We start from the raw sequence: 24059 nt of genomic DNA on the forward strand, positions 1-24059 counted from the left end.
GACACCGACTCTCAGCGCACTGTGTGTGTGTGTGTGTGTGTGTGTGTGTGTGTGTGTGTGAGAGAGAGACAGAGAGAGTGTGTGTGTCTCCGCGCGCGCACGCGTGAGTGTGTGGTCCGTTGCAATTCTACCTAGTGGGCGTGTGCCCGGTCCTCCCTCCCTGCAGACCGGTGCATGTGTGTGCATGCGCGCGGATGTGATTGCGTGTTTGCACGAGATGCACGGGAAGAAAACAGAATCTGATTCTGTACCTTTTTATGTCTTTACATTTTTTACTATCAGGATGGCTGTTGCGGGTCCTCGCGGCGGCGATCACGAGGGGCTAATTTCTCTCTGAGTGTGCGGGATTTTTCACGCGCGTGCCCCCCCCGGCTCTCTCCTCCTCCTCCTCCTCCTCCTCCTCCTCCTCCTCCTCCTCCTGCTCCTGCTCCTCAGCGTGGAGGTGCGGGGCCACTACTGGCTGTGTTGTTGCGGCACTGGATGGATCTAACTAGCATGTTTGCGGGTGAAGCCTCGGGCGGTGCACACGGAGGGAAGTGAACCGGGAATTTTGTGTTTTTCTTTTTTCTTCTTACCTGCCCATCAGTCACCTCCGCCGTGTCGACATGTCAAACTCAAACAAAAGCAAGAAGGACAAAGAAATCCTCGCTGAATACGAGAGCCAAGTTAAAGGTAAGATTATCATCTTTTGACATTAACACCTTTTGCACCTCTGCACCCAATTCTCGCAGTCACACCCACCTTTTCTCACCTATGCACGCTCACACACACCGATCACAACACACGCGCGCGCGCACACACACACCTGTCTCTCAGCGTGTTCGCTGCTCATGCCCATGCACTGAATTCAGCCCTGTGCAGGGTGTGTACGGCTGACACCTCACCATGAGACGTCAGGATTTCTGGGTTCATCCTGAGTGCTGCATGGCGCCTGAGGGGGGAGAAGGGGGAGGAGAAGGGGGAGGAGGATGAGTTATAGTGTGTGTGTGTGTGTGTGTGTGTCTGTTCCGCAGAGCACCTTGATCTCTTGCCCATGTGTGTCTGTGTGTGAGCAGGTGGGTTTTACACTCAGACCTGGGGCGAGTGTGTCCTCGTCTGGGAGTCTTTCTATTGGTATTCCTCTGAGGCTGTGACTGCAGCAGTGTGTGTGTGTGTGTGTGTGTGTGTGTGTGTGTGTGTGTGTGTGTGTGTGTGTGTGTGTGTGTGGTCTACATAGATCACCTGATGGTGTGATGCTAAACTAGGCACATGTTTAGGGTGATGATGATGATGATGACAAACTGAGTACCGAAATAGTGGTTGCCATGAACGTGGGACATCCCCCTCTCCTCCTCCTCCTCCTCCTCCTCCTCCTCTTCCTCCTCCTTCTGGCGCCATGGTTACCATCATCCCTGCTACGTTGGGGTGGTGACGGACAAGCCAAATGACGTTTTAGTAAAACTACAACAGGCTGCCTCATTTCCCGGACCAGAAGGGTGATGAGATGTTTGTGAAGCTGCCTTGTTGTGTACCTCTTTACCCTCAAGAGACCTGCTATCCAGGCTCACCCGGCCCGGTTCAAAATGTCCGACCTTTGCGAGAGCGACGGCTTTTTCGGACACCTGCAAATACCAGCAGAGACGGCCAGGGCGCAACCTTTCCTGTCTCACCTCTCTGATGAGATTTATTCATGTTTTTCCTCCCCCTCTCACTCTCCCATACAGCTCTTCACTCTCCACATGGCTCTTCACACTTCCACATTCACTTGTCACCTACGCCCACACCATCACCACCACCACAGCCATCACTTTCTGTCTCTAAAATCAACCGCTCTCGCTTGTTCCCAGCCTAAATCCACAGCGTCTACTCGTGAGTATGAGGAGGAGGAGGAGATGTGTGTTTACTCTACAGCAGATTACCTTTTTTCTTGAGTTCAGATTGTCAAAATTCAAGTCATTTCATTGAGAAATAATTTCTCTCCTTGCATACTATTACTCTCCCTCCTTTATTTCCTTCCTTCCTTCCTTCCTTCCTTCTTCGTCACGCTGCTGCGCTCCTCCACACTGTGTGACATACCTTTTCCTCTACATGAGTGAACACTTGCACACAATGAATTGCCAGAGTTTGAGAGATTAAATTTAATGGAGAGTAGCGGAGCCCCGATGTGAGGAGTGTGTGTCTTGTTTATACACACTCACCCCTGTTTGTGTGTGTTTGTGTGTGTGTGGGGGGGGGCTTGCTCTGGCACCCTGCCAGAACACACTCGGGGATGCCCTGCATTGAAATGACCGCTCAGATAAAGCCCCTGCTCCGCCGCCGACCGGCCCTCTGTGCGCCTCCTGCCGAGAGCTGAGCATATAGATCTACGTTGTAACTATGTGCTTTCCAAGTCTGCCTCCCTGCTCTGGCTCCTGATTGGTTGGTTGCAGGAGGTGGTGTGTAATGTATACACAGGAGGCGGCCGCCGCTCCTTCTCTCTCTCTCACAGGGGGGTGGGGTCTACTTGCTGAGGTGAGGTGTGCCTCACAGAAAGGTAGCAGAGAGATTATGCAGAGTGCTGACGGTACGTATTTGTGCGTGCTCGATAACGCTCTGATTCACTGAGCATGCTCCTGATATTTGGAGCGTCACCTCGCCACTGTGACACCTCCTCTGTCTGAATGAGATGAGGATCGTCCTAATGAGAAAATGCAAATGGGGGGGAAAGAAGAGACAAGAGCTCTGCAGGGGAGAGAGGAAAGACAAACGCGAGGCAGAGATGAAATGTCTCCTGCTGCATGCGGTGGCTGCAGCTCTTGTTTTTTGCCTGCGTCTGCAGGCAGGTGATTAGTGACCTCACATCTGCATACCTGCAGGACAAACAGAGAGGAAAGAATGTATGGAAGTGAGGACGAAGGAGCGTGGACATGAAGTGACTCTTCACTGAGTGAAATGTCCCGGAGGACCGAATCGAAGCGAAGGCCTCCGTCTGCGTGTGTTTCTCGATGATCCAGTTGTACTCTGCCCCCGTGTCCTTGGACCTGGTCGTCATGGCGACGGCCACCTCAGGAAGCCGGCTTGAGCTTCCTGTTCATGTGACATCACACACATATAGAGTATACCTCACGCACAGGCAGCTAAAACGCTCCTTCTCATCATAATGTGTCTGAATGGAGAAGATGTGCGTAATGAGTCATTCTAGAGGATAATGATTTAATTAGTCAGCGGCTGGAAATGACGAGAGGCACAAAGGATGGAAGGAAGTCAGCCATCTGAGAACAGACGATGCACTTAACGATTATTTCCATTATCGATCAATTTCACAAGTATTGTCCCTACTTGATGAGTGTTGTATAAAATGTCACAAGGTGAAGTTTCCTGAGCTCTCGGCGACGCCTTCATCTTCAGAATCCAAAAGTATTCAGTTTACGATCATAGACGACGAAGGAAGGAAACAAATCTTCTCATCTGAGAGGCTGAAGCCAGAGACTGTTTGCCATTTTTGCTTTCTGATTAATTTTCTCTTTGTTTAATTGCACAAAGTTAACATTTGGAATGAATAATGCAGTTAGGAGTTTGTCCTGCTACCCACAGCAGCTACAGAAACACAGAAAAACAAATGGAAAACCTCATCCCAGACTCTAAACACCCCAGTTTGGCTCCTCCTTAAGTGTTCTGCCACATCAAACAGGTCCGTTTGAACAAAAGGAATCAAGAAGGCTTGAACGGATCAGTTCAGCAAGCCGGGCCTGATTCACGCCTCTGCAGTTTAAATTCACAGATGCATTAGTGTCTTTTCACCTCACTTTCCTGCTGAAGCTAAAAGATAGATTAGCATCTTGATCTGACCACAAGTTTGAAACAGTGAAACTGAGATTTTAACTTTTGGCCACATCATCGCAGCCTTAACCAAAAGGAAGGCGGAGTTAACTGACGGACAGCGCGATCATTTTGATGAGGTCGCTTTTATAGATGTGCAAAGAGAAAGCCGTTAAAATCATGTCCCTGCTGATGGAAGGAAAGTGTAGACGCCCGTCGTCTCCATGTGCTGATCACATCAAAGTTCTTGGCATCGTTTTCATTTTGTTCTAATTTAAATGTTTTGTGGTTTTTACCTCAGCGCATTACAGATGTTTTGAAATCTGTTCCAGCTTTTATGAGCACCGCTGACCAAAGCTGAGAGCACATCACAGAGGTGATCAGAATGAGTCTTGGTTAACTTTGCTCAGGACTCCGTAATGACGACTGATCTAAATTTGAGTTTGTGGTGTTCGAAGCAGCAAACGATTAAGATTTCGTGTGGTAAAAGCCTGCAAGGCGGACTTCTGTTTGCGTGAAAATGTTTCAAAATGTCACCTTGTTGTTTAGGTTTGAAATCGATGATCGTGCATCATCCTCATCCACCTCGGTGGTTCCATGCTTTCACTTGCGATGGCGCGTGACCATCCAGCCGACAGAAGCGGCAAAACGAGACGTGTGGAGCTTTCAGACTGAATCGGTCCGGAGGTTTCACAAGGCAGATTGTTTCTGCTCGGTACATTGTCGGCACACTTTCCCCACATTGTGCCAGCTCCTCTGATCAAAGAGGCTGAGTCTTGTCTTTGGGGCCGTTACGAGGACACGCGAGGAGGTTTCTAAGAAGAAGCATTTCAGACATCAGAAGGAGGTAAATGTGCGGCGGGTGTCCTCCTTTCACGTTGAGTTAATTCAGATCCAAGCCGAGGAGTTTCACTGATATAATCTCACCTGCTCAGTGGATCTGCTCCAATCCTCCTGCTTTTCTGCAGCAGCAGCTCCTGTACAGCAGTTTTCATCATCAGTTGTGATCCTTTTGTTTATTATTTGATTCTTCGTTTCATTTAGAAATTGGCAGAAAATGGTGAAAAATGCTGATCATAGTATCCTGCCATACCGTTAGTTTTGCTGTATTCTGTATTTCCCACTGAAAAGTGTAAAGATGATGATGTGATTGATTTTTGCTGGCATTCATTTTGGTCTGGAGAGTTTGATTTGTAGGTGGAGCGTCTCTGTAACAGCTCAGTGGCTCCTTCATGGTTTCATGTTGTGACACATTTTACTCTTATCAGAAAGTTAAAGCTCCTGCATGCCGGTTAATAAATAAAAATAAAAATAAATAAATAAAGTGACATATTTTTGTCATTGGAGGGAACTCACTCCAACGAAATTTGTTCTCTGCATTTAACCCACCCAAGTGACGTGCACACACACACAGCAAACCCGGGGCAGTGGGCGACCGCGTGCAGCGCCCGGGGAGCAGTAGGGGTTAGGTACCTTGCTCAAGGGTACCTCAGCCATGGACACCGGGACGGGGAATCGAACCAGCGATCCACCGGTTACGGGTCCGACACCCTAACCGCTGATCCACGACTGCCCCCAATGCACATTGCTTGTGTGGTGCTTCTGATGTGTTCCATTTAACTGTTCATCCCCGGTGGTGGCGCTAGAGGAGGAGTCAGAAGATCACCAAAATTACTGCCATTCATCATATCTGCACAGAAACACATGTGGATCCATGTGATGGCTGGTGAAATATTTCAGCCGGAGTCTCTGGAGCATCTCTGCCTCTGATAGACGTTTATGTAAAGAGTCTCACATCATTTTGTAGGCAGCAAAGTTTGCATTTCCGCCCTTTGATGATGATGTCTGAAGTCCCTGTGGAAAGCACAAATGGGATTTGCAAGAAAAACAAGAGGAGTCTGCTGTTTCATTGCACGAAATAAAATCCATCACACATATTTGATCTTTTACTTGACAACTGAAAGTGCTTACTGGATATCTGGAAATTTGAAGTGATAAGCTAAATATACAGCAGTGAAACAAATGAATAATGAGAATTCTGGTGGATGCAGTCCAACCTCTGGAGCAGAAGGAACCTGTTGATTGAGCCAGGCTGACTGTTTCCCCTCACTGCCAGTCTTTGTGCTAAGCTAAGCTAACTTCAGCAGACACAAGAGTGATCTCATCTGACTCTGTGTTGAAATATTCCTTCAGTCATAACAGAGATAAGCATCAGTTGTGTTGCTAATGTGTTTACTTGCAGCCCAACAGAGGCTCAACACCAATTTAGAAGAGTGATTAAACCGCTGAGCGGCGGGACGCCTCAAACCTTATTTGAGATGTCCCGTTTGGCCCAGCAGCCAATCAGGAGCGAGTATTTTCCCCGCCCAGGGTGAAATGTGTTACAGCCGTCAGGGACAGGGAGCAGCACAGCAGACATTCATTTATATGAAAGTGTTGCAGCTTAACACGCGCTCAGAGCATGAGAGCAGCATGAAATGGCAGCCATTTTAAACGAGTAAGTGGCAGGATCAATATACACAAAACAGCAGCACAGACACAGTTTCATAGAGTTGTGGGGACCAAAGGCCGCGGCTGGATTTTTTTTAATAGAGATCTATGAAGCATGTCCTGTGTGTGTGTGTGTGTGTGTGTGTGTGTGTGTGAGTGTCGATGCGGCAGACTCAAGCTCTTGTCTTCACCTTCCTCATCACATGGTTCACACACAGTGTGTGGTTGCCAAGACAACAGGTAGTGGAGTGGATAGGGTCCCCCAGGGATTGGTTTGTGTGTGTGTGTGTGTTGTGTATTCTGCGCTCGCTCTCTCCCTCCTGCTGCAGATAGATCCAGTTCAGAAACAGCACGACCAGTGAAGCGTGCAGCCAGGCATTACCATACTGACTGTAGGACTGACTGACTGTGTGTGTGTGTGTGTGTGCACAGAGTGTCTGTGTGTGCAGATTTTTTCAGTGCGGTTAGTGGATGTCGTCCAAGGTGACTCCTCTGAGAAAAATGGACAGTCCTCAACAGTGATTATAAGGGCTTAAAGAGACGAGAGTGAAGGGAGGGAGAAGAAGGGCGGCGCCGAACAATCAGCTGGTTTAACTGATCAGTCGATCGACAGAAAATTAAACAATTTAAATGAAGCGCTCAATCGGTTTATTGTCATTTATCAAGCAAATGCACTCAGTGTCCTCTGTTTCTGGCTTCTCAGATACGAGGATCCTTTTCAATGTTTTGTGTCGCTGTAAACTGAATGTCTTTGTCTTTAAAGACATCACTTTGGCCGTTGACGAGTTGTGATGGACCTTCTTCATTATTTTCTATGTTTCTCCACTTGCTCACACTCCCGGGTGCGAGTGTGTCCAGCTTGTTCTGATGATGTCATTTGGAGCCAGTCAGATTTGAATTAGTTCACGTTTGAGCAGCAACACAAAGTGCTGACAGGATGACTGCAGTGGACAAGATCAGAGGTTGTGGTGATTACACACTCGGCATGATGGGAACACACAGACCCTCAGAGGCAGGTGGTGGCTTTTTGATGCGATCTCATCATTCCTACACTGTTTTAATTCTACAGGTGTGTTTTTTAAACTTAATTTTCATTTTTAGCTCTCGCTTGCGCCAACTGTTTAGCTCCTTAAAAAAAAATCTCCGTGGGCCAACAGCTCGGCGATGAGGCCGCACCCTCGTCAGGTGCTCCTCTCCACCTGTGCACCACAGGAATACCACACAGACAGGCAAAGAGCACGTCGAGGCCAGGAAAATACCCAAGTGTTGCAGCACTGCTCACACCGGCCATTGAGCCGTTAAACAGAAGAGCCCATAGTCCTGTTTTTCACTGCAGGCAACAGCAAAGTGAGTTAACTATACGAAGGAAATGACAGATGGTCGGCCATCTTTATGAAGGTAAAACCAAAGATAAATGAATGTCAGGAAAAAAAAGCAAGAATTTCTCCAGGGATTAATAAAGGAATTCTGATTCTGATGTCTCAAAAAATATTCCAGTCACTGTGCTGCTGCCATGCATAAACAAATTGCCAAAGTGTCTGATGCAATGACATCCATCTGTGTGTGTGTGTGTGTGTGTGTGTGTGTGTAGATGTGCGGGCCCAGTTGGTGGAGCAGCAGCGGTGCCTGGAGCAGCAGACGGAGATGCGAGTCCAGTTGCTCCAGGACCTGCAGGACTTCTTCAGGAAGAAGGCTGAGATCGAAACAGAATATTCCAGAAACCTGGAGAAGCTCGCAGAGAGATTCATGGCCAAAACACGCAGCACGAAAGACCATCAGCAATACAAGTAGGACTCTGTGTGTGTCCGAGTGTGTCCAGCTGAAACGAAAAGCCATTCGTTGGTGGACTGTTAGTTTAAAGTTCTTGTTATAAAAGGAAGAAAGAGCTGCCAGTGAAATCGTGTAAAAAGTAGGAATTATTTCTGTTGTTACAAGCTATGCAAACTGGCTTCTGGTTGATATTGGGAATGTACACATTTGGGTCTTTTAGCCATCCAGAGAAACATTAAGATTCATTTGGACTCGTACATCCTGTGTCCATTTAGCTCTGATTTGGACTCCAAAAAATAATTCCCGGGACTCGTGTCCACCCGGCGTTTTTTCCATCAGAAAAGCGCTGGCAGGATGCTGGGATGAAGGCGCCTTTTAGTTTTGTCTGCTGTTTGTGCAGGTGTAAACACAGCAGCTGCACTTTGGTGTGACCCAAAACAGCCACAACTCTCTCAGGCATCTTGTAGCATCTCCAAGACGTGTCCTCAAAGTGCATTCACCTCGTGTACTTTTGCCCAGATATTCTTTTTAATTGTGATGTTTCAGAGCGATTGTTAATGCAGGGGCTTCAGCTGACAGGATCTGGTGTGTTTTCGCTTCATTTGAAGGACCTCTTGTCTGTCTCTCCTGCAGGAAGGATCAGAACCTGCTCTCTCCGGCGAACTGCTGGTACCTGCTGTTAAACCAGGTTGGTTGCATGCGTTCCCTCGAGAAACTTTTATGACAGGAAGTACGAAAACGTGAGAGAAATTCCACCTTCCACTCTCACTCCTTTCCAGGTGAGGAGGGAGAGTAAGGACCACGCAACCCTCAGTGATCTCTACCTGAACAACGTCATCACCCGCCTCACGCACATCAGCGAGGACTCTGCTCGGCTGCTGAAGAGGGTGAGTCGACCTTCCTCTGTGCCACGCTGTGGTTCCTTCTCACTCAGTCCTGCTGTTTCCTCCTGTTTTGGGTCGTGATAATTTTTCTTACGTCTTGAACAGTTTCCACTCACGAAAAGTCGGGCTACATTAAAATAAATCAACGTCTCATCCGAGCCTCGTGATTGAGTCGACACACGGCACTGATAACCGATGAGTCATTTTTGTGCCATTTCAATTTACTACCTCTTTTTTTGTATTTCCATTACTATTCGACCTCAGAAAATTAAATTAGGCTACTTCAACAACGAGTGGGAGGATTCACGGCCCTGATTGGGCTTCTTTTTGTCGGTCCAAGCTGGCAACACTGTCTGCAGCATTTACTGTGACGATAAAAAAAGTCCCTGATGCAGCACATCATGAAACATCTGTAATAAAGCGTATTTAAGGTGATGTTTTATTGCCTATAAAACCAAACTTTTTACTGTAAATCCATATAAAGGTTCCAGTCGTGCTCTCCCCTCTGAGTCAGGCTTTAAATCTGTCGCAGTCTCCAGTCATAGATCGTGAAGTGAAGCATGTGCACAGGCTGCACAAAAGAGATGAGAGCGAAATCCAATAAATCCTGCAATTTTCTTTACATGTGCAGTTTGTGTAGGGAACAATGAGTCTTAAATCATTAATATGTAATCATAAAGCTGCTGCAGGGATTCATCACAGGTCACAGGGGAATTTGTGTGGATGGAAGAAGCACTGAATGAAAATTCTTCTTCACAAGTAAAAAATATTGATACAATATCAGCAAAATGAGCTTTAAGTATCAAAGGTAAAAGTGCTCATTACTTTATTAAAAGTTTGCAGACAGCAGTTACAAAAACATCAAACACTGGCAAGCTTTTGTGCTTTAAATGTTGGGATTGTCATGTTGGCTGTGAAAGCGCAGCACGTGGCTGTCTTCACTAACCGCATCCAACCGCCTCGTGCCGTTCACGTGTGAGAAAACGCTCGACAACATCACGATGAACGAAACACAACAAACATGGCTGCCGTTGGCGCTGTTGCAGCCAGGCTAACATGTCGGCAATGGGAAACTTTGGCTGCGCTTTCTCTGCCATTCGTGTGTGACGAGCTCGCTAATGTTTTAAAATTAAGTTATTTGAAAACATAACAAAATAAATGATAACCCAGATTGCAAAGTATAAAGTAGTATAAAATAGAACTACTCAAATGAAGTACAGGTACCTCAGTGCTGCAGTACAGTACTTTTGGAGATTTCCGTGAGACTTGTTCATTTTTTATGGCTTCTTTAAGTACAAGAGTTGATTCTAATGAAAAGTAAAGTCAGTGTTCCCCTGAGGTCTGTTAGCCTGCCTGAAGTTTAGCAAATTAAACACACGTGCGCACACACACACACACGCTCTTCACCGCCTCCAGCTTTTGCTCGCCGTCTTCATTATTAATTTCTCTTCCGGCTCGTCTTTTATTCATGCTAACTAAAGTGCAGCGGCAGCCAGCAGCTATAAACAGTCAGACCTCCGTCACGGCAGCGAGGCCTCTCAGAAACTCTGCTCTGAAGAGGGACACCGGGAGGAGACTCGGCTCGGCTCGGCTCGGCTCGGCTCAGCTGACGGCCGTGTGGCCATGGCGACAGCCTCAGCTGATCTTTTCTCAGCGGGCGCTATGGGAACGAGACTCATCCATCCTGCGCTCACACAGTCATTTAGCATAATGTAATATTAATGTGGCACCGCACGGCCACATAACTCCTTCCTCAAACCGGAGGGCCTGTTTAATGCATGAGACAGAAGGTCTGTCAGAGTGCACGCAGCGCTGCATTCATTTGTTTGTGTGTGGCCTTTTATTCCTCTGCTACACTTTGGAGGAAGTACTCAGATCCGTTACCCAAAGTATCTGTACTCGAGAGTTTTGTAGTAGTAATGACGCGAGGCAGAGGCGGCTCGTAGTGACGTCAGAAGAGAATCTGAGTCTTACGGAGCTGTGCGGTTTAGCTTCGCCTCAGCGTTTGTCGGTACGGGCGGGGCAAATTGTGACCGTATTTCACATGTGGTCAGACTGAATCAGTGACGCTGGTCTCGGGTGTCCGCCTTGAAACTGTGCTGATTGTATTGATCCTCTGTGCTGCCAGGTTGAATGTGTGTGTGAAGCCTCCATGTTTTATATATTTGAAGCTTTGTAGTCCACCACAGGCTCCTCGGCTTGGATGGTGCTGAGCTTCAGCTGGTTGTGTTCGACTCATGTCAGTTACAGCATTTGTTATATGAACGTGGGCTCTCACGGGTCTGAACTGCAGCTTGCACTCTGTTTTTCTTCTTCTCCTCTTTCAGAGTAAGGAGATCATCTTTCAGCTTCAGGAAGACCTCATGAAGCTTCTGAATGAGCTTTACACCGTAAGTTGAACAAACTGCGTTCAGCACTGGGGGAGAAAAATTTGCTTCATGTTTGGTGTGAACACAAGGGACTAGTTTTCACCAGACCAGAGGGATTTAAATATGACATGATTTCAGCTCTTTATAATCAGTAAAACGGGCAGATGATCCTGATATGCTTGACTTTTTGCACTCACAGGCATGAGCTGAAAGAGTGGATGTGAGTGCATTCAGAGACGATTTTATTCAGGGCTTCTTTTTGTGTGACTTTATTTTCAGGGCTGTGATTTTTGTCTGTCAAATGTCAGGGTTTATTTGAAGTCAGAGTGCTGGCCTTAAAGCTGCCCATCTAAACACTGGAAATCAGATTAAAGTGAGCCTGATAACCTTGAGGAACAGTCTGCGGTGCCATGTTGTTTTCCAGTTTTCTGCAGTCCATTTTGTTCAGAGGCTGTGTTATTATGGGCTGCCGTTACCCAGGTGATGAAGACATATCACATGTACCACGTGGAGACGATCAACGCGGAAGGCAAGCTGCGTGAGGCGGAGCGTCAGGAGGGACGTGTGAAGGGCGTGTCGGGGACGGGCGGCGGCGGGGAGCCCGTGTTCGGCCTGCGGATAGAAGAGCGTCACCAGAGACGCAACGCCGCCCGCAAGATGGAGAAGATGAGAGAGAAGGTAAAGGGTCCATCTCAGTTTCCTTAACTGAGTCCATATTTCGCTGCCAGGCGTTTCAGAGACATGAAACGTGTTTTCCTCTCAGACTTCATCTGAAGCAAAGTCAGACTAAAAGTCAGTTGAGGAGGCAAAGCTGCTGCGTGGGTCAAAAATCCCAGCACATATGGCTCATATCTGAACAGAAAACACAAATAACAAATAAACATTCAGAAATCCAAATTAGAAATCAGAGACTGAGAATCATCACATTTTTAAGTTTTCTTTAGTATCAAAATGATCCAGTGATGGTTTGCAGTCTGCACATCCATCAGTACGCTGCAAACAGGAACTGCTACTTGAGATCTGCGGTACCCATTTGCTAAAATGTAAGCTAATATAGGACTAAAAACACTAGTAGCTGTATGTAGCTGACAGTACAACAACCTGCGCGATGATCTTCTGTGGGGTTTTGCTCTCCTGATGGCTTTCAGGTTTGTCTGTCCTCTTATCGGATCCCAAATAGACGCACGTTAGTCACAGTTTCCGTCATATTTAACTTCCTCCACTCTCACACAAAAGTCAAATTTCATACTGAGCTGTTTTGAATGAAAGGAGAAGCACAAGCTGCTCTTTAAAATACAAGGATGTTACCAGACTGAATTTAAATTACCGGACGACTGAAAACAAGCAGGTTACTACTGCTGTAATTATTACAGGCGGGGATTAACGTCACTGACCAGAGCAGGTAAACTAAAATCACCTGAGACAGAGACTTAAATCCTGTCTGAGTGGAGCTTTAGTTTTAATGCTTGTGTTATTTACACAAACTCATTATGTACTCTTCTTAAACGTACTTCTCTCTGATTGTTCATAATGCTGATCTTTGTGTGACAGTTTTAGGGTCAAACTCGACGATATCGAAGTTGTGCAAACTTACCCCACATGCATCACTGTTTTCTCTCTTCATTAGAGAAAGGCAAAGTACTCAGAGAACAAACTGAAGACTCTCAAAGCCAGGAACGAGTACCTGTTGACTCTGGAGGCCACCAACGCCTCCGTGTTTAAATACTACATCCACGACCTGCCCGACATCATAGACGTGAGTATATGTTTGTGGCTCCTCACTGGTGAGGTCACTAGACAGTTTTACTCCATAAACTTACGGAAATTGAAGGAGTTTAAGATGTAAAAGTCACATTAATTCATACCTGTGGACCGTGTTGCCTAACTCACAGCTCTGTTTTGTGTGAAACTGTCCTAACAGACAAAACATGGCACACAGTGTTTCTTTGTCAAACTATACTGAGGATATGGTTTTTGAAAAAATAAAATGGAAACAAACCTTTTGACACACTTTTGATTGCTGTTATTTCCAACACCGTGGACACATGCGATCCTCCGTCTGTCTCAGTGCTGTGACTTAGGGTACCACTCCAGTCTGAGCCGGGCTCTAAGGACCTACCTATCAGCCGAACTGAGCCTTGAAGCCTCCAGGAGGGCGGGTCTGGAGGTGCTGGAGGGCGCCGTGGAGGGCCTGGATCCCGCCCGCGACAGACAGCGTCTGCTGGGCCTCTACCCCACTGCCTTCTGCCCCCCACAGCGCTTCAGCTTCCAGGCACACATGGGCGACACAGTCAGTACAACATCTGAGAGATGTTTTACATCTCAAAAGTGAACATAACGCATGAACACACGTTAGTCTTTTGTTTTCTGACGATGTTGTTGTCATTCCACTTCCTGTCAGGTGACCCAGATCGCCTCCCAGCCGCAGGTCCAGGCTGAGCTCACCCTCCGCCTCACGCAGCTCCAGACCCGCCTGGCGTCTCTGAAGATAGAGAACGAAGAGGTCAGACAGACTAATTCTCACACAAACAAAAGTAACTAAACATAAAAACATAAAATCACATAAAAACGCCAGACTGTTCGCTGATCTGCTGGAGACCATCGGCGTCTGCACCAGCTTTGCTGACAGTTTGTCCACTAGTTGTGGAGATGTTTCGCTCTGGCTTTAAGTGTTAATCTGACTCAGTGGCCTCACATATTTCAAATTAAAATGTTTTTCTGACAGTTGGAAACTTTGCACTAAGTTATGGTGATTTATACCGTTCTAATGGGGTGATAATGTGGCAGCTGTAGCCTCTAAAAATAAACTTGTGCCGTGCGAAAGCGACTCGGTGCTGCAGGCTGTGGCGTCCTCGCCGTTCTCTTGTGGCGCAGACGGGAGTGTAGCATGCACGGAGGGCAGCTGTTAACTCACCCTGAAGGGCATAAAAATGCTGAAGGAGTCTGGATTAATGAGCTGCGTCTGCACGTCCCAGCAGCTTACAAACACACCCTGATTATCATGTACAAACAGAAACTCTTTTACACCCATTATCCTCGCTGTAAATACAAGCACGCTTTGCATATGTGGTTGTGCTTGAACACACACACACACACACACACTTCATCAGACATTATGGATAATGAAACTCCACCCTGAATCAGTCACTCATTCATATCCATGAATCAGTGAAGCAGCTTTCTGCCCCCCCTCCTCCCCTCCACCAGGTGAAGAAGACCTGGGGTGCCACTCTGACCACCCTGCAGGACATGACGGTGCTGGACGACTACGACGTCTCCCAGAGCTTCACCCACAGCCCGTCCTCCGAGTCGGTCAAGTCCAGCGTGTCAGACGGCTACTTGAACAAACCGAGTCTGGCCAAAAAACGGGCCAACCAGCAGGAGACGGAGCTCTTCTACTTCACTGTGAGACTTTCTCAGGAGTAACGCCAGGCTTGTTTCAGCTCTGACCCCCAGCACCACTCGCGACTCATTTTGAATATATTGTGTGAAGCTGGTGGGGGTGCCACACATGCGCCCCCTATTGGATACAAAGTGAACTGAACTTTTGTTTTTGTGTTTTATTTTTCGATCCTCAGAAATTCCGCGAGTATCTGGAGGGGAGTAATCTCATTTCCAAACTCCAGGCCAAGCATGACATCCTGAAGAAAGCCTTAGCAGAGGGTAAGACACACACAACCTGTCCCTCACCTCTGTCTCATGTGTTCTAACACTTTAAAGCTTTCTCTGTCCCTTTCTTTTCCTCACAGGCTACAAAGCTGAGCTGCTGACTACCAGGTATACTATTTCATGCCGCAGTGGATATTTTTCTCTTCATGTTAATAATAAGTGTTACTTCCCTTCCCACCACGTCAGTCTGAGCTCTGAGAAACTGAGACACTCCTCTTACTCTCTCCTCTCTCTGCTCGTTGCAGTCGTGGGCGGAAGAACTCCCATAGCAAGCACCAGGTAGAGTTTCACGTCTTTCAGGCTTCAGCCTCTCACTTCCACAGTTCAGTTACTGAAATTCAGATGAGACAAAATCCACTGGTTGTTTGTCAGAAAGTGGTGAAGGATGTCGATCAGGGTTTCCCAAAGATGACGTCCTCAGTTGTCTTTCTTTATCAACCGCCGAAAGATACTCGGTTGGCTGTCACTGAGAAGTGAAGAAACCGGAAAGTATTTGCGTTTAAGAAGCTGACAATCAAACTTGTTCATGATCAAACCTCAAACTACCTTCAACTATTAACCAAGTTTAACAAGTAATAATAAGTGATTTACGCACTTTTATTGCCCTGAATTTCGCCTTTCAGGCTACCTGAGATGAGGCCTGCAGACTCTGCTCGGGGCTGGACAATGTTGTCATCAGTAAAATTGATCACATATTGCCTTTCTTGTATTTTATTAACATTGAAAAACATAAAGAAACATCACAAAATCTCCTGTTATGTCTGACAATTGACTGTCTATGGTAAAATAATACTGACTCAGTCATTGTGACAAGAACCAGATCCAGCACTGTGTAAGGACTTAATAACCGACCCTTGTCGTGTGTGTCCAGGACTCAACCAAAGCCATACCTTTGCTTGTGGAGAGCTGCATCCGCTACATCAACCTACACGGTGAGTTTCTGCTTACAGGTTTGTTGGGCTCGGCTGCCATCGAAGAGGACAGTGTTTTGTCGTGGATTCACCAACTGTTTGACTTTCAGCATGTCTGCCGGTTGTGAAATGTCTCAAAGAGCATTTAATTTAGTTTCCTTAAATAAAATGCCTTAGAAGGTCATTTAAAAGTCAGGACTTTGTGAATTTTAACCGGCCTAAGCTGTTGATGTTGATGTTATTTAATTCTGTGCGTCATTAAAAAGGTGCAGAAACAGTGAAAACCTTGAGGCTGCTGATCATAAATTAAACTGCACCGTGTTAGTCCTGAAATCTGGAATTTGTCCAGACAGAAGAGACTGTGACTAAGTGATGGTCGGCTCGTGAGCCACAGACAGACTGAGAGACAAACAAGCTTCTGTTCCCACAGGTCTTCAGCATCAAGGCATATTCAGGGTGTCCGGATCGCAGGTGGAGGTCAACGACATCAAGAACTCCTTCGAGAGAGGTGAGAAGGTCACCTGAAGGTCGCATGATCGACAGCCTCAGGTGGGACAGGATGCGGGTGAACTCGTTGCGTCTGTCTTCCAGGTAATGACCCGCTGATTGACGAGGAGAGCAACCATGACATCAACTCCGTGGCTGGAGTGTTGAAGCTCTACTTCAGGGGTTTGGAGAACCCGCTGTTTCCAAAGGACAGGTTTAATGACCTCATCTCCTGTGTGCGTGAGTACCGCCGTCTCCTCACTGCTGGTGTGCGACATCACAACGGTAACGGAAACATGAGGCTGGCTGTGTGCCGCCGACTGGTGTTTTCGTGTTACACCTCTCGATGCCTCAGGCACCACTGACGCCTGTTTCTTACTGCAGGAATTGAGAACATGTACGAGAGAGCGCAGTGCATCCGCAAGATCCTGCTGGGGGTCCCGAGGGCCACGCTGGTGGTGATGCGTTACCTGTTCGCCTTCCTCAACCAGTGAGTGTTCACTCGCACAAAACCAGGCGCTTACAGTTAATGATGATCGCCCATTTCTTTCCATTTTCCCAGAGTAGTTCCCCTCATGCCCACACTGAGGATAAACCGCTCTGTCGCGGTGAGGCGGGAGAGAAGTGCACACTCAGAGATGATGAAACAGCTCGTTTCATCTGTGCAGCCTCTCAGATAAATATAGCAGTGAGGGACAGAGAGGCGCGATGTGCACATGTGACCTACCGGCTGGATGCGTCTGTTCACAGGCCTACGACGTGCATTCAGCTGCGGTGATTTTAAAACCAGGAGCTTCACTTTATACGAGAGTGAAAATGTTTCTGTTTCATAAACCTCCACGTCCTGTGAAGGCTGGTGGAAACATCCCAAGAGACAGTAAAGGAGACTGAAGGACAAATAGTTCTGTGAAAACAGCAGCTTAATGCCAGTCATTTATTAAGAAACACATTTTAATGCAATAATTTGTTTGACGAAAGCAAATTAGACCATCACATCATGAGCCATGAGCCGGTGCTATGCGCCTGTGCTATGCGCCTGTGCTATGGGCCGCTGCAGCGTTTTACAACACAGGAAGTTGAGTGTTGTTTCTGCAGAGTGGATTGTGAGGATGTGAACCCGTGCTGGGACACAGTAAAGTGTCCTTTCCTTTCCCACAGCCTTTCCCAGTACAGCGATGAGAACATGATGGATGCTGGGAACCTGGCCATCGTATTCGGCCCCACCCTCCTGCCCACGCCGGACACGCTGGACCAGGTGGCCTGTCAGGCACATGTAAATGAGGTCGTCAAAACGGTCATCCTGAACCACGACAACATCTTCCCAGACACCAAGGAGCTGCCCGGGCCGGTTTATGAGAAGTGCATGACTGGAGACCAGTACTGGTGAGATTCACACATCAGCACGTAAAACCTTTCATTTACACTCACTATTAAGATAAGATAAGATAAGATGAACTTTATTGATCCCGCAGTGGGGAAATTCACCTGTTGTGGCAGCTCACAAGAACACAAGAAGAGTGCAAAAAGTGTGCATAAACAGTTACAAAAAATATAGAGGTGAAATAAATTAACAATTTATTATTTCATTAGTCGCTAATCATATCCATTTATTTTAACATCCAGATGTTATTACTAGTCTTCTCTGTAAGCCGTTTGCCACTTTGCATCGAGGTTAACCTCCTGAACCTCGACTTTCCCTCATGAAACACGTCGTTCAGTGTGAGTCACTCTGAGAGGATATGATTATCTCCGATATCCGTCACAGATAAACGTCCGTAAATCCTTTAGAAATGACAGAAGACTCGTCAGAATCAGTAATCAGTAATCAAGTGACATTACCTGCTAACAGCCACAGGCATTGTGGGAACTGTGGGGTCGGGCTTCAGGCATTGTCTGACCAGAAGAACCTTTTCACAGTTCTAATGGCCAACCTCTTTGGGTCTAACTTCAAAGGAGGTTCTCTGAAGTAAGTGGCTGTTGATTGGTTGATCCCGTGGGCCAAAACAACAGCAACAGGCCACTTATGTCACTTCAGGGTTCCTGTTGTTGGTTTTCAATGCAACCAGATAAAAGGCCCCTGAAGGTCTGTGGGTCTCGGGGGGCTCCTCAGTCGGCAGATCCTCCCAGATAGTTAGAAAACCTGCTGCTGTAGAGGTTTACTTCTTCTTTTCTTCTTTTTCTGTTGTTAAAGACACTCTGCAGTCTATCAGAAAGAATTTCTGTCCGTAGTTGTCAGTGTGGAAAGCCTCCGGTCTCCCGCTGTGTACCGAGCGTGTTGAGTTTTCCTCTCAGAAACTCTTGACATTCTGCCGTAGCTGCGCTGTTGCATAAAGACGCTAATTAGCAGCCTCGTCTCCATCTGTGCATGCGTCCGTCTCCCTGCCTTTGTTCCCACGTTGAATGGACACCGTGTTGACGCCTCTCCTCTTCCTCCTGCAGCGAGAGCCCGTTCAGCGAGCCGGGGGCGCTGGAGGAGGCCGAGCCTGACGGCGGCACCGAGACCCAGACCAGCGACGAGGGTACGTGTGACCCCTGACCTTCACACAATCGCCCACGCTCCCATCCCTCTGTGTCCTGGCAGAGAGAGGTTGCTATGGCGACAGCAGCCATGGAGACATCTCACCCTCCACCCTCCCATCTCCACACCCCACCCCTTTCCTCCCTCCCTCATCTCTCTCTCTCTGTAGAACTGAATTAATAGAAAAGACTTAAGCCCCTTACGTTTTTTAATGCTCTCGTCTGATTGGTCGAGCTGTAGGAGGAACAAAGCCTCAGAGACGGCTGATTGACAAGTTCAGGTTCACGTCCGTTTCCACGTCTGGCTCTTTATCTTGATCTCCCCCTTCGTCCCCCTCCTCTTTTCTCTCTCTGGCAGAGGGTGAGGGTGTGGAGGCGGTGGCGAGGTTCGACTACGTGGGCCGGTCGGGCCGCGAGCTCTCCTTCAAGAAGGGAGCATCCCTGCAGCTCTTCCAGCGCGCGTCACATGACTGGTGGGAGGGGCGGCACAACGGCAGCCACGGCCTGGTGCCTCATCAGTACATTGTGGTGAAGGACAGGCGAGTGTGCACACACACACAAACACACACACACAGTTGTGCAGTTTGTGCAGTATTTTAATTGTTTCAACATGAAGTTAATAAAAAATAATTAAAATACATTAAAATGTTTTTGATTGAGTGTAAATGAGGTCCATTTTAATTCTGAATTCTGACACTACCTGTTGCAAATGCTTATTCGACACAGTTCTGTGCACATCGTCCAACTGCTCCAAATACTCACTGGAATACAAAATGTGGATTAATCCGCCTGTGAAAATAGTCCCGGACCAATTCAGTATTTCTTCCTGTTTGAGCAAAGTTTGTCGGAAACTACAGCAAATCTTCTGCATATTTTTGTTAATTCCAGCTGTATGTTATCTTATGAAAATGTGACAATCACAAACTAAAGCATTTCAGTTTAAAACGTATTTTATTTGTTTTTACATTTTTATCTACACGTTGAAATTAACTGGACTTACAGTCGCTCTCATCTTCCGTAGACAACCTTCAGTTTTGACAATCATAAATAACAATAAGCTGTAAAATGTGCAGTTACTTTGAGCTCGAGCTGCAGTGATGGATTTGTCGGAGGATTCGTTGCTCACTGGATTTCACACCTTGTTGATTAACAGACTTATTGGACTGAGGGAGTCACTAACCTCATGCTATTGATCAGCTAATTGATGATTGGTGTGCGGTGTTAGTTGAGCTCTGCTGTTTCCAGAGTCATTTGTCCTGATTGAGGGTCCGTCGGTGTGTTTAGGGCCGACGCCATGTCGGATACACTCAGTCAGAAAGCCGACAGCGACGGAGGAAGCAGCAGCACGGACGACAAGAGGTCCAGGAGCGAACTGAGCTCCCCGACCGACATCAGACCACCAGAGACCTACAACAGGTCTGTCATGTAAGACACGTTCCATTATCACCAGAGGAGGGAGGACTGGTTCAGCTGCCGTGGATGTTAAACCCATTTTCCAGCTTGTTCTCTCACCTCTAAAAATACATCGTGCTGTCATCACAGCTGTTTCTCATGTGACTCGTTTCCCCGTCTGCAGACATCCTTCACTTTCAATCCAGTCATTCCCAACAATACGCGTCTCCTAAGTGTGCCGAGCCGATCCGTGGGCTGCGTCCAGCAGTGGTGGAAGAAGTACCAGAACAACAATGTACTGCATTACTGTCATGTACTTTAAAAGGATTAAACCCAAAAGGTTCTGGTTCTGCATGAAAATAACTTCTTCATTATCAGGTTGTTCGTGTTAGAGCAGTATTTTACTGTTGTAGCTGCTCACAGACACTCTGAACTACTTTAATGACAGTTAATGAGTTTAGTCCAGCGGTTCCCAACCTCTGGGTCGGTCCCCTTTGAAGGCACACCAGATAAATCTGAGGGGCCGTGAGGGAAATGGGAGAGGAAAGGAAAAGATCTCTGTTCACTTTTAGACTTTTCTTTAATTGTTTAATTTTTTTGTGAAATATCAAAGTGTTAAATCTCTTCTGGCTTCAGACAGCTATTTAAATAAAACCATCTGAGAAGTTGAAAAGGGAAATGTCTCTCTGGTGGCAAACCAGACTCGTTTCTTATCTTCTTTGAGATCTTTAAGACAGTCCACACTGACAGTTGTAAGAGTGGATTCCAGATATCACCAACCTATTAGCACTGGTTGCTGTGGCAACAACATAAATATATGAAGTAATATATGACTGAGTTCTTCTTCTCCACCGCCAGACGCATTCAAACCTGTGGGAGACGCACAAACACGTAAATCCTGCTTCAGCTTTACGTTAGGAGAAGCGGCTCATGACTCATCCTTCACTCCTCCTGAGTCATGAAAGAGCTGCTGTTAGCCTGAGCTAATGGTGTTTGTACTTCCTGTCGACAGCCACAGGAGGAAGCGGACCGACGGTTTATTCCGCCGCCCCCTCGGTCGCTCCAACGACAGTCACTGCCACGGGAACGGGGGGCTGATGGAGCGGAGCTCCCCACCGGTGACGGGCCACTTCAGTCCGAGGGAGCTGCTGCTGGGACGAGGTCAGGGCTTGACCCCGCCCCTCGACAGCCCGGAGCGCCGCCGCCGCTCTGCTGCCGCCGTGACCATGACAGTGAGCCGACATGATTCGCTGCGAAGGCCGGAGGACACGCCGATCCGGCGCTCGAGCAGCGGTCAGCACGGCTTCAGTGAGTCCCATCGCTCCAGAGCGCTGGACCCCGACACGCTGGCGCAGGTACACAAACAGTACAATGAATGATCACACCTTTTCAAAACCCAGTTTGATTTGTTTTTTATCAAAAAAGAATCTAATATTTGGTCTATGAAAGAGCATCGCTCTCCTCACGGACTCCTGCTCTTGACTCCTCCAGGACATCGAAGAGACGGTGACTGTGGCTCTGGGGGAGTTCAGGCAGCTGGAGCGGCAGGGCTGCCGGCCGGCTCCCGACGTGGTGCTGGACACTTTGGAGCAGGTGAAGAACGGCCCCATCGCCCCCTGCTCCTCTGAGTCCCCCAGCCCCCACAGCACCCCCAGCACCCCGGGGACGCCAGGAACCCCCGGCACCCCCGGAACTCCGGGGACACCTGGAACCCCTGGGACCCCGAGCCCGCTCAGTCCTCTGAGCCCCATCAGCCCGCTCCCCGGACCCCCGCCTGGACCTCCCAGACCGGCCAACCCTTCCCCCGACACCCTGGGCTCCTTCAAGCCCGTGGCAGCCGCCCGCATCGGGGCTCCGCTGCGCCCTCCTGCCCTTAGGCCCAAACCTGTGGTCCCACCCAAGAGCAGCACCCCGCCTCTGCCTCCACCGCTGGACAAATCCTGCACCATGTGAGCCAAACCAGGCCAGTAAAAGGCCAAAATCAGGCCGACCCAGGCCAAAAATGGGCCAGAAGAGGAGATCAGGGTACTGCTTAATGTTTATAATCAACATGAGGGTAGAAACGGTAGGAAAGAGAAAAAGGTTTTAATGTAGTAATAAACTATAATATATGACATGACCTATGATATGATATGCCATGATATTTCTGTGTTGTCAGGTTGGTGTGTACTCTCTTGGTGTGTAGGAGTTTACTTTCTCCATGTAACGAAGCATTTATCAAAGGATAGCTAAAAGAACTGCTGATAAAGAGACACAGGGACGAGCGTAGGCAGAGCATCCCGTCTTGTGTATGAGCTCGTGGTCAGAGAGACGTGGGGAGTGTAGTCCGGCTCCAGTAAAATGTAGTTTCAGTGACGTGAATGTTGGCTGTACTGTCATGAAGGTGGGCCTGCGCTAGCGGAGGAGCCTACCACCAAACGGGCTGCTGTTTCTCTCAGAGACTTTCCCGATCGGCTGCTGTATCTGAGAGACTTGAGGTGTCAACAGGAAGAGGACACGGCAGAGTGAAGGCAACAATGGTTCGACAACGTCCGTGTGACTTTATTATTATAATTTATTTTTTTAATTTTTTCACTCGGTTCCGCTGCTAAGCTCACTTACACCTCAGACCACGAAACGCCTCTTGAGGTCGTCGGTGACACCAAACTCACGTTATTTAACCAACAGCTATTTAATGAATGTTTTCCAGTATTTAACGACTGTTCAGCCATCCTATTGAATGTTCGGTGAGCTGCAGTGGCGACTCACTAAACTTTTTAACAGCCTTCTTGTGTTTTTGGAGTGTTTGGGGGGGGTGGGGACCAAACCAGAGCTTCAAACAGGGTGTGACGGTTGAGTGGTGGAGGGAGCTTGGACAGAACTTTTTCTCGGATGGGGGTGGGTGTATGATTTTGTTCTTGTTTGTGTGTGTGTGTGTGTGTGTGTCCTGCTTGTCTGCCCTTGTTCTGCTCCCTTGTTAAGTGCAGCAGCACTAGAATAGTGATAGATGATAGATAATTCATGCCTGTCTTGAGTGCCAGAACACGAGAGTGCAAGTTGGGGAAAACAAGTGCAAAAAGCATGCCACTTCCTGTGTGTGTGTGTGTGTGTGTGAGAGAGAGAGAGAGAGAGATAATCGTTTACCTGCTTGTGAAGTCACTGAAGTCACTAGTTAACCTTAAATTCACAATAAGCTAACAGGGTGGGGCTCTGTGTGTGAACGCCCAAAAAAACAAAAACACTTGAACAGCACAGTGAATGTGGCCTCAAACCAGGCTGGTAACTGATGTGAGTGTGGTGATTAAAGTGAGACATGACGTGCTGAGATGGGCTATGGATGCACATCTGTGTGTGTGCGTGTGTGTATGTGAAAGTGCCTTTTTTTTTAATCCTTGTCTTTTTTGGGAGAGTTGTGAATCCACTCACGCATGTCCTGAACGAAGAGCAGCAGCACTCTGAATGAAATAATCATAAAGTGTTTTAGTAGATTACTGAATTATGAATTCTAGCATTAGCCCATTGTGACATTGCACTTTGATGTATAGGATTGTGTACTTGGCATGTAGCATCATAACATGTTGGTGCATTTTAGCTCAAAGGGAGGTTTCTTTGAATGTGTTTCATAATAAAGGTTTTCGTCTGTTAGTGTTGCTGTGTTTGAAGAAAACCGAGCTTCCGAAAGACGAGCTCATATAGCCAAACGGATTGTATCAATGTGTTGTATTTATATTATAAATAAATCGGAATAAATTAGCATTCAACTCATTAACTGTCTAAAACTTTCTTTAAACAAGGTGTTTTGTTTGGCCCCTCAG

General features: G+C 47.4%; 1 protein-coding gene across 11 annotated transcripts; it reads left to right on the top strand.

Annotated features, from left to right (window-relative positions):
• The first annotated feature begins 428 nt into the window (after positions 1–428).
• On the top strand, positions 429–24009 carry LOC124053605 (SLIT-ROBO Rho GTPase-activating protein 1-like). Of its 11 annotated transcripts, none has more exons than XM_046378904.1 (23): positions 430–672; positions 7859–8054; positions 8671–8725; positions 8817–8924; positions 11249–11311; positions 11771–11968; positions 12918–13046; positions 13359–13580; positions 13692–13793; positions 14498–14695; positions 14869–14953; positions 15040–15067; positions 15205–15238; positions 15831–15891; positions 16301–16378; positions 16462–16596; positions 16741–16846; positions 17515–17739; positions 18796–18875; positions 19232–19412; positions 20158–20298; positions 21278–21620; positions 21757–24009. In XM_046378904.1, the coding sequence occupies exons 1-23, from the start codon at positions 606–608 to the stop codon at positions 22216–22218; spliced, it is 3297 nt and encodes a 1098-aa protein (XP_046234860.1). In that variant the 5' UTR covers positions 430–605; the 3' UTR covers positions 22219–24009. The 11 variants fall into 11 exon arrangements, with proteins under 11 accessions (XP_046234863.1, XP_046234860.1, XP_046234861.1 ...); XM_046378905.1 differs by having other exon boundaries at positions 20158–20289; XM_046378913.1 differs by lacking the exon at positions 430–672 and adding an exon at positions 7469–7614.
• The last annotated feature ends 50 nt before the right edge of the window (positions 24010–24059 follow it).

Source organism: Scatophagus argus, chromosome 22 (genome assembly GCF_020382885.2).
Source record: "Scatophagus argus isolate fScaArg1 chromosome 22, fScaArg1.pri, whole genome shotgun sequence".
Taxonomy (NCBI): Eukaryota; Metazoa; Chordata; class Actinopteri; family Scatophagidae; genus Scatophagus; species Scatophagus argus.